We start from the raw sequence: 14,404 nt of genomic DNA on the forward strand, positions 1-14,404 counted from the left end.
CTGAGGACATTGGACATAAAGAATGATACTATTGTTCTGAGGACATTGAACATAAAGAATATGAATGGTGTTCTGAGGACATTGAACATACAGAATAATACTACTGTTCTGAGGACATTGAACATCAAAATTATGAATGGTGTTCTGAGGACATTGAACATTAAAATTATGAATGGTATTCTAAGGACATTGAACATAAAGAATAAAACTAGTGTTCTGAGAACATTGAACATAAAGAATAATACTATTGTTCTGAGGACATTGAACATCAAAATTATGAATGGTGTTCTGAGGACATTGAACATACAGAATAATACTATTGTTCTGAGGACATTGAACATCAAAATTATGAATGGTGTTCTGAGGACATTGAACATAAAGAATAAAACTAGTGTTCTGAGGACATTGAACATAAAGAATAATACTATTGTTCTGAGGACATTGAACATCAAAATTATGAATGGTGTTCTGAGGACATTGAACATAAAGAATAATACTAGTGTTCTGAGGACATTCAACATCAAGAATATGAATGGTGTTCTGAAAACATTGAACATTAAGAATTTATCAGTTTGAACATAGTATTTTGTAGTGCAAATTTGTCAACACCATAAGACTCTTATCACCAGCACACAACGTTTATACCTATTTCATAGTATCTGTATTGATGGTGAATTGCTGATGATTATGCAGCTCCAATTTGATGTCTACTATTTTAAGGCAGACCAATGATGTATAAAGATAAAAAAAGTGTCAAACATAAAATACATACAAAGTATTCTTTTTCTATTATGTGCTTAATTTTGAGTACATGTAATTTATTATGTTATTTTATTGAAATTTTGAAAGCCAAGATCTATCTCATGATGATGTACAAATATTGTCTGAGGCCAGTGCACAGATTTGGTTTTACAAGAATTTTTATTTTTTTAAAAAGATAAAATACCTTCTCGGACAATGTGAAATTGCTGACCTGAGTGGACTTTATTTGTGATTCTGTGTAGTCCTCATTCAGGTTACTCCAATGGATCAATGGGTAAGGTACAAATTTTAATATATTGTTTTGTGAAAATGTTTTCTAAGTGTAAACATTTCTTGACTATACCTCATTATTTTGATCAGAATGTTATTTTATTTGCTACAATATCATATAAATTCATAAGTTTCTTTTCACTAATGAGAACACTTATTTGATTCGATGAATGTGCAACAATGATTATGATCAAATCATTATGTCCACACAAATGTAGCATTATTGACAGAAAATAATAATATTCATTTTTTTTGTTGAAACTCAAATGAAGTATTAGATTATTTTCCTTCATTACCTCACTCTTTCAGACCTGAAACTAATTTGCTTTCTTCCCATGTCCCACAATACCCAACTTCTTCACTAGTATTTCTCCTCGCATGTCCTACGTACCTTATTCCTTCAGACCTGAACTTGTTTTTCCTCCTCATTTTAAATCATACTTGCGTTACCCCAACCAATCAATATATATATATAGTATTGATTGAACTTTTAGCTTGAACTTGAAAATGAACTTCACCTTATAATAGCTGAAACCAGGCATAGAGGGTAGAGTGAAAGAACCACCAATCTTATTTGTGCCATGGCAGGGCTTCTCAGCTCATCAGTTTCATCAGCTTTAAACTCTGAGCATGTTGAATAATTTGGCAACCAAAAACCTCTTTCAAAAAATGACAAGATGAATACAACCCTGAATGAACAGGAAGCTTCTATGCCGTCTTTGGTTTTATTTTTGTTGTCAAGTTGATTGATATAAATATATCATCCCAAAATTCGTCCAAATTATCGAATGCGATTAAGAATCACTCTGCGGTCAACAATAATTTTTTACTGATGGCACAGTGGTAAAGAGCAGAACCAGTATTATTAAGAAAATCAGGGACAATCTGAATCTAGATTTTTCAATTATTGTGAGATAAATCTTCTCCATAAAACGACCAGAATTCAATGACGTTGCCATCTCCAGTGACATCTGCACTATATTTCATTGGATAGTATTGCACCAGCAACAATATTTGTGTCCTACAACTGTGTGTGTCTGCTGAAAGAAAAATTGCCAGAAGAGTTGGTAAACATCAACATTAAACAGGTCTCCAGATCCATTTATGCTGTAAACGATCTCAACATCAGAAATAACATGCAAATGAGAAACCCACTATCTACTTATGGGTGTTGATACTGCTTAGGGCAAACAAACTAGTCCATCTGTTGATGGACCTGCACATCCTTGATGTTTTCTAGGAATGAGTGCTTAGCTGTTGGTAGTACTACAGTGTTAGTGTACATGACAGACCATGCAATGTATGATCGTAGAGATCACATGAAAGCCCAATACAATTTTTGGATTTCCAACTGCAAATTGAACAGAGTTTAAAGATTACACATGCCAGACAGTAATGCTGTATCCTGATAATTCATTCTCTGACCAGGAAAGAGTAAATTTAAAAACCTGTGACTGAAAGGTTCCAAGCTTGTTGTCCCTGCACTTATAGGCACTCTGACAACTAGTGCTTTGGCAGCAGTTATACATTTATGTGCAAAACTGTGCATATTCTGATAAGGATAAATTTCAATTTGGAAATTTATGAAAACTAGATTACCATAGGCAAATAGGTTACCTTTGGCAGTAAATCAATCTTCAATTCCCTCACAGCAGATCTACCAAGCATGGTGCAAAATTATTGGACATATCAATACCATGGCTATACAGTCATACAGTTGGTATATATCCAGCCATATCTGTATGATTGGCAGACTGACAAATGGTGCTTTTAGCACATGTGCAAAATAATATTAAATATTGCAATTTCTGGATTATATAGTTCAACATGCTATAGTGCCTACTAAGGTCTTCAGCACTCCCATGTGAGACGATGCCTCCCAAATGACGCTCTGAATATACAGATTGAGGCACAGCATAATGGAGTCAAGGTTGTGATCACATATATTATGGACCCCACTGACTATGACCATTATAGTTTTTAGCATTAAATATACTATCACCTTAGTGTATTGATTACATTCAGCGATGGACTTACCTCAACTGCATATGCATCTATTGATCACATTCTGATGGTCGCCAAGCATCTTTATCTGATATTTAACAGAAATGTTGAAAAAGATCTCAATAATGTTGGCCCACCTGTTCTTTGTTATTTTTAGTGTGCAGATTTAATATATTTTGACTCTCTAAGTCTCTCCACTGAGGGGACACCTAAACCTAGAAATTACAGCGAGTAATGTGGGCTCTTTTCCTTCTTGGCCTTTTGAAATCAACATCAGATTTATGAATGCAATTTCTTGAGCATGTATGAGACATATTTTGGTTGCAATCTGAGATTTTGGACCTGGGTTAATGTAAGCTTTTAGTTATTAGATTACACGAAATCACTTTTTGACAAGTTGTACCCACATAAAGTACATATTAATTCAATTATTTGCAGATGTTCCATGTATTATTTTAACACGAGTATTTTATAATTAAATAATGGGGACTGACATTCATGTCTTGTTTTTAATCTAGAATAACTAAAATCCAACATGTAATGGAATTTAAAATTTTGTTTCATATCACGTTTGACACACCTAGCCTATGACGTATGGAATGTTCTATGTTCACCTGGAGACAGTGACCAAAGGATACTGTGAAATCTCATAACATGGTAATATACCAGTAATACAAAGCCAGGTAGAATGACTGTGTCAACTGCACTGCGGCTGGCACTTGGGGTTGAGACAAATTTCACTACAGCAGTCTCATATTTATTCCATAAACATTTAATTTGATTCACTTACATAGTTACTACATTCAATGACTTGCCGTCTCGGCATTGAGCTATAACTTATGCAACAACAGGACACATTAGTCATTCATCTGATTTCTGTGTGCTACCTTGAAACATCTTATGGTTACCAGACTGGTCACAAACTAGCATAGCATTCCTGATTCACAGATACCTTTTCCGGTGACTATCGGTATAAATGATGGCTTTGTTCATGTACCTTCTCAGTAACATTGTGATCTGATGTCGCTTGCTTACATTGTTGGCAAATGCTGGTAGTGAACTCTGAGTGGCTCAAGTATAAGCTCAAGAAATCTTTCTGACTCAGCACCATCCCTATAAGCACACTGGACCCTTGGTCCATTAGCTATAAATCAGATTTATTAAAATGACTTCTAAATGTATGTTCATGAACTTTACATTTCTATTACCTAATTCTCAATTTATCCAAACTGAAGTTAAATACACATCTCCAGTATCATCAACATGTGCCAGCTTATTTGTTACATTACCCAATAACACTAACAATGTTTTCATGGTGAAATTGACTGTCATTTAAAGTTTACTCACACCCATAATCTGTTGTACAAGCTAATATGCATCTCTGGAAGAAATCTTACCATTCATGAATTCATTTGCAACCAGACTCGTGTACTTTTTTTTCATATTTATTCTTTTTTTTTATTTTTAACTATGAACATTTGATACATGTATTATGATGAATGTAAGAAAACTATGTACATGAATATCACAGATATAATTGTAGCCTAAATAGGTTACCAGCAGTCATAAAACAAATCATCATGCACAATCATGTATCTCTACAAGCCAGACAGCCATCTTTAATCAAATCACAAAGGGAACATGTATCCATTTGACACTTTTGCTAAATATAGGTGAAAGAGATAGTAGTATGGCCAAAAAAAATAAATGGCTGCCAGTCGACCATCTTTGATGCGATTGTGAATCTATTTGTCATGAATATGTATGTACCAAAAACAAATCATGACAAAACCATGTCCAAGATACCACATTTTTAGAAGTGAAAATTGCTGCCAGTCAGCCATCTTGGATCAAATAACGCAAGGAGTGCACTTTTAGTTCACAGGTTTATGTAATATGATGCAAATGGGGATGACAAATGACCTCACAGTAAAAATAGCTTTGCTGTCTTCATAGTGTCATCAAAATGAAGATGACAATAATATGTGCTAAAATAGAGAATTGAAGATATGTACAAATCTGACAGAGGTCCATCCAAGGTAACTACATATACCGGTAATATATCAAAACAATTGGACTGATAGTTTTCAAGAAGTGAAATCAGTAATCTACAATGACAGCCGAGCTAAAAAGCAAGATAAGCATTATTTTCAATAAAAAATAATGCTTTGAATATTTATTAAATAGATACCACTGTTAGAATAAAATGCACAGAAACTGTCTTTATCATCTGAAATGAAAGTTTGAACTGTGTTCATAACATCCCTGTTATTAACCACATCTATACATTCAACAGAATGAACACTGTACAGGTAAAAATGTTCTCAATTCATCTACTCAACCAGTGACACTGTTACTGATAGTTATTTATCAATCCATGTATGTATGTGCACATCAGCTGTGGTCAAAGAACACAGCAAGTCATATGAAAAAAAAATTATTGTTACTTTATAAACTGTATAAAATTCATGAATAAATAATCTCAGTGCTTTCTAACATGTGAATATATCTTGTGTTAACGTTTCAATTCACATTATTACATGATTTTGGACTAAATTGCAACATTTTAACGCAGACCATAGTTAATAACAATATTTTAATGGTATAAACAAAACTAGCCAAGAATTTCATGCTTGTATATTTCTGATACTCGGCAAGTCATGTTGGCATATCAACACAAATCATACAGCCATCATTAAGAAAAAATTGCATAGAAGGTTCTTTCTAATTAATAAATTCAACACCATAAAATTTCAATTTCCTCATGAAATGTGATAAAGAACATTAAACAATGATACAGGGATTCAAGAACCATCATATAAAATTTAAAAGACAATTGTTGAATAGGATGACTTTATTTACATGTATGATGAACAGATGGAAAAATAATCTGTGAAACATTTATTTATACACTATTTATTTAGCGTGGTCAAATCTTTAATATAGGAGATACTTGAGGGCGCTGGGCACTGATTGATAATCGTATTAATTGCATAAATTGAATGAGTGATACATAGTTGAGAAGAGAAAGTAGGAACCATACAGTCATTCAATTATTCGCGCGTATTAAAACTGTTTAAATTATATAAAATTTAAGAACTATGAGAAAATGCAACCACAAATTTACAAAAAACCACAAGGAAATTCAATATTAAATAAAATAAATTGAAATGTAATTAAATGACTCTTCAATTGACAACATTCAGGGCTCAATCTGTCTCCCAAATTAACAGTTAAGGTACCTAAAAACACATCAATTTGTTAAAATACATGTAATAGGATTAATTAAATTAGCTACACCTTGAATTTAGAAAAATTAAAAGGTTACATGCATGCTTGCTGGAATGAGATGTTTACAGTAGTCTGGCAAATGGCAGGCTTAACTTAAATTGCTTTCTGCATGGCAGACAAAGAACGATTCACATCCTTTTCTGCAGGTTTACCTTTTTTGGGGGGGGAATAAAATAACACTGACTAGTTATACCAAGCTAAACTAAACATGGACATAGTGATGGGTACCTCATTAAATTTCTTGTTTTTGGCTCTGACAGTAGGATTGGTAACATGTGTTCTTAAATACAAGTACACTTGACCTATATAGAAGGGGTTTACAGGGGTTTCACTACTATGCCTACCTGAAGCTTGGGCTTATTAACAAAAATATAGTTTACAGAGAGAACTCAGAAATGAAGGCATTCTGCCTTGGAATGAAGTACCAGGCTCTTGTGTTGACTCATTAATATACATCAATAGCTAACAACTAGCAAACATCAAAATACTGGTCTTGGTTGTGCATAACTATTTCAGTCTATCACAGCAAAGAATATGCTTTGTTGTTGGGATTCAGTCTCAAAAGTTATGCGAACTGTGACCAAAGTTAACATGTTCCACCTGTCACTGGTAGCATAGTGGTTGTCGCATCAGACTCATGATCGGTAGACCCAAGTTCAAATCCTACCTTAGGCTGAACATCAAAAGGGTCAACCCCTACCCTGGGTGAGTGTGCCACAGACTCAATGGGAAGGCCAATCCACTGGCCGAGATTCATTCACTAATGAATGCGACTTTGGGGGAACCTTGGTTAAGGTCCGTAGGTGCTTGTGTTTGACCGAGTGTGGTTGACGCCAGGATAGCACATTAAATTGCCATTTGATAGGGAGATAGCCGCACAGCCCTGTCATGTAGTCCCAAACAGGAAATGACTTCTGTGGCAAAATGCACTATGTGTCAGCACTTGCACTTGCAATTTGCACATAAAAATAAAAGTCAGGAGAGACAACAGTGACATTCAAAATCCAGAACTGCCGCCTGGCACAAAAACATTTATAAAAAAAAAAAGTTAACATGTTCCACAGAAATGACTACCCAGACCACAAACCAAACAGTTTTTGTGTTGATCATGTACTCTCATCACATCCAAGCAAGAAATGAAACACTTGTTACATGGAAATAAAATCTGGATATTGTCATCAGTACCGTCTTTAGGTATATGCACATTTTTGTCTGCTGGCAGTGGTGATTCCAAAAATTCGTAATCCATACAATCCAGGCAAACTTTGAAAAACAATCCAGTGCAGAATGGGCTAACTCGCCAGTTAAGGCCTGAAAACTACGTTACTCTAAGTACATTCAATGAAGACACACTCTGATCACCCGTTCATGACAAGGGAGCATCTCCTATATTAAAAATTTAAATGGAATAATTAAATCCAATGTTTCACAGATTATTCAAATCCGTTCAATCTGTAGTATAGTCATTTTATAACATAAGTTATTACAGTGTCCTCACTTATTTAGCATACATAATTGCAAGCATGACTGTAAATGTGTACTCTGACGTACAAAATTTTGCGAAAGTCTCTCAAACTCAACGGCGTAGGCATACAAATATTTACAGCTACAAAATTTCATGTTTTCCACTCACGCAATTTGCAAAAAATTGTCTTATGAAATTAAAACAATTTACAGTAGTCTATGTTGAACTGTCCTGTCTCTTAAACAGGGTTGTCAATGAAAATGGTCTTCTGTTTGGTTTGTGTACAAGTTCACCTGTAAACAAGAACAAAACACAGCATATTCAATTACTATAATTTTGCCACGGTTCAAATACATTTAATTACTATGCAGATCAAACCTAATTACTGATATGTAATGAGGGTAATTTCCAGTCATCCCAAGGTAATTCACTGTGACAAGGATGCTGTCATTGTTTATGTGTACTGAAAACAGGAACAGATTTCAGGATGCAAATCGCACTCCATGGTGATGGAACCAAAAACAAAATGACACAGTCCCCGTTAAATTTTTGAAAGTTCTCTTTGTGCTCGTCATATTAAAGTGGAGGGGTTGTCGCAAGTGTGTCCTTGAAACCTGAGTCCCAAGTGGAGTTTACAACAGATTGTTTATTTACATCAAATTCGAACATGTGTTACATGACGACCCCTCTGGTTTAAGACATAGCAAAGTAAAACATAGATCACAAGTGAAAGCATGTCCAAGTTATCACATTTTAAACAAACAAGATGGCCGCCAGTCAGCCAAATTTGATCAAATTGCAAATTGAATTGACATGTACATGTATCCATTTATGACATGCTAAATATCAATAAAAATGAAACATGGGTGACACAGATATAGTAATATGGCCACAAATAAAAACAGCCATTATTTGGCCATCTTTGATCTGATTATGAAACAAAGTGACATGTATGATGTATGTGCCAAATACGAATGAAAATGGTATATAAATCTTGGAAATATAGTAGTAACGCCAAAACATCAGATGGCTGTCAATCGGCCATCCTTGATCCAATTGCGAAAGAAATTGTCATGGACATGTATCCTAATATGTATAATCTATGTACCAAGTTTGAATGAAATCTGACAAAGAATGTCCAAAATACAACATTTTCAAAAAACAAGATGGCTGCCAGTCAGCCATTTTGAATCGTATCGCTAAACCTTTGCATCTGCATATGTCCCACATAAAGTACTAGGCACATGCAAAGAATGAACAGAATCGCTGCAAAGGATTCTGAAATATGACCTCGGACAGACGGACGTGCAGGGGGACGAATGCACAGACGGTCAGAGGACATAAATTCTAACATGTATAATCTATGTACCAAATTTGAATGAAAACTGACAAAGCATGTCCAAAATACAACATTTTCAAAAAGCATGATGGCTGCCAGTCGGCTATTTTGAATAGAACCGCTAAACCGCTGTATGTGCATATGTCCCACATAAAGTACTAGGCACATGCAAAGAATGAACGGAATCGGTTCAAAGAATTCTGAAATATGACTCCGGCAGCCGGACGCACAGACGGAGATCGAATTATAAGTCCCTGTTTTTTGACTTCATAAATCATAATAAACAAGTCATTGAAAATGACACAGTCCCCGTTAAGTTCTCTTTGTGCTCGTCATATTAAAGCGGAGAGGTTGTCGCGAGTATGTCCTTGAAACTTGAGTTCCAAGTGGCGTATACAACAGATTGTTTATTTACATCAAAACATGTGTTTCGTGTAATATGGCCAAAATAAAAACGGCCGTTATTCGGCCATCTTTGATTTGATTATGAAACACACTGATATGTATGATGTATGTGCCAAATACGAATGAAAATGGTACATAAATTGTGGAAATATAGTAGTAAGGCCAAAACGTCAGATATGGCTGTCAATCAGCCATCCTTGACCAGATTTTGAAACAAATTGTCATGAACATGCATTCTAACATGTATAAAGTACATGTATGTGCCAAATTTGAATGAAAACTGACAGAGCAGGTCCAAGATACCGCATAAAAAAACAAAAACAAGATGCCTGTCAGTCGACCATCTTTGATCCAATTGCGAAATAAATCGTCATGGACATATATCCTAACATGTATAATCTATGTACCAAGTTTGAATGAAAACTGACAAAGCATGTCCAAAATACAACATTTTCAAAAAACAAGATGGCTGCCAGTCGGCGATTTTGAATCGAATCGCTAAACCACTACATGTGCATATGTCCCACATAAAGTACTGGGCACATGCAAAGAATAAACGGAATCGGTCCAAGGGATTCTGAGATATGACTCCGACGGACGCACAGACACACGGACGGACGGAGGCCGAATTATAAGTCCCCGTTTTCGGACTTCGTCCGAACGGGAACTACCGTAGGTAATTATGAAATCTGTTAAATAAGTATGTGGTCACATTTTTAGATTCGGCACCTACATATGAAATATCAAAGCAACTTGACTTGTAGTTTTTAACAAGTTGAAAATATATTTGTTTACTGAAACTAACAAAAAACATTCACTAAAAATGAAGAATTAATGATCACAAATGTTTGAATGCTTTCAAGAATATCAGAAATTATTTTATATCAATCACCTACTATCAATAATGACCATTTGCTAATAATTACACCAAACTTTCTTGATAAATTGATTTGATAGAAATTGCAATGACACTTCATGATTGTCATTGTTACTGTATTACATTCAGAAAACAGCACTTACCTGCATTAGAAAATGTAGCTAAAGAAAGTCTGTTGATTTGAGATGTAACACATTTAACTGGCTCAGAAACCTCAAGAAGTGCTGTAAAAGGCAAAAATATCCAGAAATAAATCATCAGTGAGAGACTAAGCTAATTCACCTCCTTACATCAGTGAGAGACAAAGCTAATTCACCTCCTTACATCAGTGAGAGACTAAGCTAATCAACCTCCTTACATCAGTGAGAGACTAAGCTAATCAACCTCCTTACACCAGTGAGAGACTAAGCTAATCCACCTCCTTACATCAGTGAGAGACTAAGCTAATCAACCTCCTTACATGAGTGAGAGACTAAGCTAATCAACCTCCTTACACCAGTGAGAGACTAAGCTAATTAACCTCCTTACATCAGTGAGAGACTAAGCTAATCAACCTCCTTACATCAGTGAGAGACTAAGCTAATCCACCTCCTTACATCAGTGAGAGACTAAGCTAATTCACATCCTTGCATCAGTGAGAGACTAAGCTAATTCACATCCTTGCATCAGTGAGAGACTAAGCTAATTCACCTCCTTACATCAGTGAGAGACTAAGCTAATCAACCTCCTTACATGAGTGAGAGACTAAGCTAATCAACCTCCTTACATCAGTGAGAGACTAAGCTAATCCACCTCCTTACATCAGTGAGAGACTAAGCTAATTCACATCCTTGCATCAGTGAGAGACTAAGCTAATTCACATCCTTGCATCAGTGAGAGACTAAGCTAATCCACCTCCTTACATCAGTGAGAGACTAAGCTAATCAACCTCCTTACATCAGTGAGAGACAAAGCTAATTCACCTCCTTACATCAGTGAGAGACTAAGCTAATCAACCTCCTTACATGAGTGAGAGACTAAGCTAATCAACCTCCTTACACCAGTGAGAGACTAAGCTAATCCACCTCCTTACATCAGTGAGAGACTAAGCTAATCCACCTCCTTACATCAGTGAGAGACTAGGCTAATTCACCTCCTTACATCAGTGAGAGACTAAGCTAATTCACCTCCTTACATCAGTGAGAGACTAAGCTAATTCACATCCTTGCATCAGTGAGAGACTAAGCTAATTCACCTCCTTACATCAGTGAGAGACTAAGCTAATTCACCTCCTTACATCAGTGAGAGACAAAGCTAATTCACCTCCTTACATCAGTGAGAGACTAAGCTAATCAACCTCCTTACATCAGTGAGAGACTAAGCTAATCAACCTCCTTACATGAGTGAGAGACTAAGCTAATCAACCTCCTTACACCAGTGAGAGACTAAGCTAATCCACCTCCTTACATCAGTGAGAGACTAAGCTAATCCACCTCCTTACATCAGTGAGAGACTAGGCTAATTCACCTCCTTACATCAGTGAGAGACTAAGCTAATTCACCTCCTTACATCAGTGAGAGACTAAGCTAATTCACCTCCTTACATCAGTGAGAGACTAAGCTAATTCACCTCCTTACATCAGTGAGAGACTAAGCTAATTCACCTCCTTGCATCAGTGAGAGACTAAGCTAATTCACCTCCTTGCATCAGTGAGAGACTAAGCTAATTCACCTCCTTACATCAGTGAGAGACTAAGCTAATCAACCTCCTTACATCAGTGAGAGACTAAGCTAATCCACCTCCTTACATAAGTGAGAGACTAAGCTAATCCACCTCCTTACATCAGTGAGAGACTAAGCTAATCCACCTCCTTACATCAGTGAGAGACTAGGCTAATTCACCTCCTTACATCAGTGAGAGACTAAGCTAATTCACCTCCTTACATCAGTGAGAGACTAAGCTAATTCACCTCCTTACATCAGTGAGAGACTAAGCTAATTCACCTCCTTACATCAGTGAGAGACTAAGCTAATTCACCTCCTTACATCAGTGAGAGACTATTAAAGCTAATTCACCTCCTTACATCAGTGAGAGACTAAGCTAATTCACCTCCTTACATCAGTGAGAGACTATTAAAGCTAATTCACCTCCTTACATCAGTGAGAGACTAAGCTAATTCACCTCCTTACATCAGTGAGAGACTAAGCTAATTCACCTCCTTACATCAGTGAGAGACTAAGCTAATTCACCTCCTTGCATCAGTGAGAGACTAAGCTAATTCACCTCCTTGCATCAGTGAGAGACTAAGCTAATTCACCTCCTTACATGAGTGAGAGACTAAGCTAATCAACCTCCTTACATCAGTGAGAGACAAAGCTAATTCACCTCCTTACATCAGTGAGAGACTAAGCTAATCAACCTCCTTACATGAGTGAGAGACTAAGCTAATCAACCTCCTTACACCAGTGAGAGACTAAGCTAATCCACCTCCTTACATCAGTGAGAGACTAAGCTAATCCACCTCCTTACATCAGTGAGAGACTAGGCTAATTCACCTCCTTACATCAGTGAGAGACTAAGCTAATTCACCTCCTTACATCAGTGAGAGACTAAGCTAATTCACCTCCTTACATCAGTGAGAGACTATTAAAGCTAATTCACCTCCTTACATCAGTGAGAGACTAAGCTAATCAACCTTCTTACATCAGTGAGAGACTAAGCTAATTCACCTCCTTACATCAGTGAGAGACTAAGCTAATCCACCTCCTTACATCAGTGAGAGACTAAGCTAATTCACCTCCTTGCATCAGTGAGAGACTAAGCTAATTCACCTCCTTACATCAGTGAGAGACTAAGCTAATCAACCTCCTTACATCAGTGAGAGACTAAGCTAATCCACCTCCTTACATCAGTGAGAGACTAAGCTAATTAACCTCCTTACATTAGTGAGAAACTAAGCTAATAAACCTCCTTACATCAGTGAGAGACTAAGCTAATTTACCTCCTTACATCAGTGAGAGACTAAGCTAATCAAGCTCCTTACATCAGTGAGAGACTAAGCTAATCCACCTCCTTACATCAGTGAGAGACTAAGCTAATTAACCTCCTTACATCAGTGAGAGACTAAGCTAATCCACCTCCTTACATCAGTGAGAGACTAAGCTAATCAACCTCCTTACATCAGTGAGAGACTAAGCTAATCCACCTCCTTACATCAGTGAGAGACTAGGCTAATTCACCTCCTTACATCAGTGAGAGACTAAGCTAATTCACCTCCTTACATCAGTGAGAGACTAAGCTAATTCACCTCCTTGCATCAGTGAGAGACTAAGCTAATTTACCTCCTTACATCAGTGAGAGACTAAGCTAATCAACCTCCTTACATCAGTGAGAGACTAAGCTAATTTACCTCCTTACATCAGTGAGAGACTAAGCTAATTCACCTCCTTGCATCAGTGAGAGACTAAGCTAATTTACCTCCTTACATTAGTGAGAAACTAAGCTAATCAACCTCCTTACATCAGTGAGAGACTAAGCTAATTTACCTCCTTACATCAGTGAGAGACTAAGCTAATCAAGCTCCTTACATCAGTGAGAGACTAAGCTAATCCACCTCCTTACATCAGTGAGAGACTAAGCTAATTAACCTCCTTACATCAGTGAGAGACTAAGCTAATCCACCTCTTTACATCAGTGAGAGACTAAGCTAATCAACCTCCTTACATCAGTGAGAGACTAAGCTAATCCACCTCCTTACATCAGTGAGAGACTAAGCTAATTAACCTCCTTACATCAGTGAGAGACTAAGCTAATCCACCTCCTTACATCAGTGAGAGACTAAGCTAATTAACCTCCTTACATCAGTGAGAGACTAAGCTAATCCACCTCCTTACATCAGTGAGAGACTAAGCTAATTAACCTCCTTACATCAGTGAGAGACTAAGCTAATCCACCTCCTTACATCAGTGAGAGACTAAGCTAATTCACCTCCTTACATCAGTGAGAGACTTAG

At 36.5% G+C, this 14,404-nt stretch overlaps 1 protein-coding gene across 1 annotated transcript in view; it reads right to left on the reverse strand.

Moving 5' to 3' along the window:
* Positions 1-4,465: 4,465 nt before the first annotated feature.
* The window catches only part of LOC100373157 (putative FERM domain-containing protein FRMD8P1), a 32,161-nt gene continuing 22,222 nt past the window's right edge, over positions 4,466-14,404 (reverse strand). Inside the window, exons 11-12 of the mRNA XM_006813102.3 lie at positions 10,557-10,637; positions 4,466-8,085 (exon numbers count right to left, since the gene is read on the reverse strand). Coding sequence (XP_006813165.2) covers positions 8,009-8,085; positions 10,557-10,637 — 158 coding nt within the window. The 3' untranslated portion in view covers positions 4,466-8,008. The remainder of the gene's footprint in view (positions 8,086-10,556; positions 10,638-14,404) is intronic.

This window comes from Saccoglossus kowalevskii, chromosome 2 (genome assembly GCF_978046115.1).
Source record: "Saccoglossus kowalevskii chromosome 2, keSacKowa6.1, whole genome shotgun sequence".
Taxonomy (NCBI): Eukaryota; Metazoa; Hemichordata; class Enteropneusta; family Harrimaniidae; genus Saccoglossus; species Saccoglossus kowalevskii.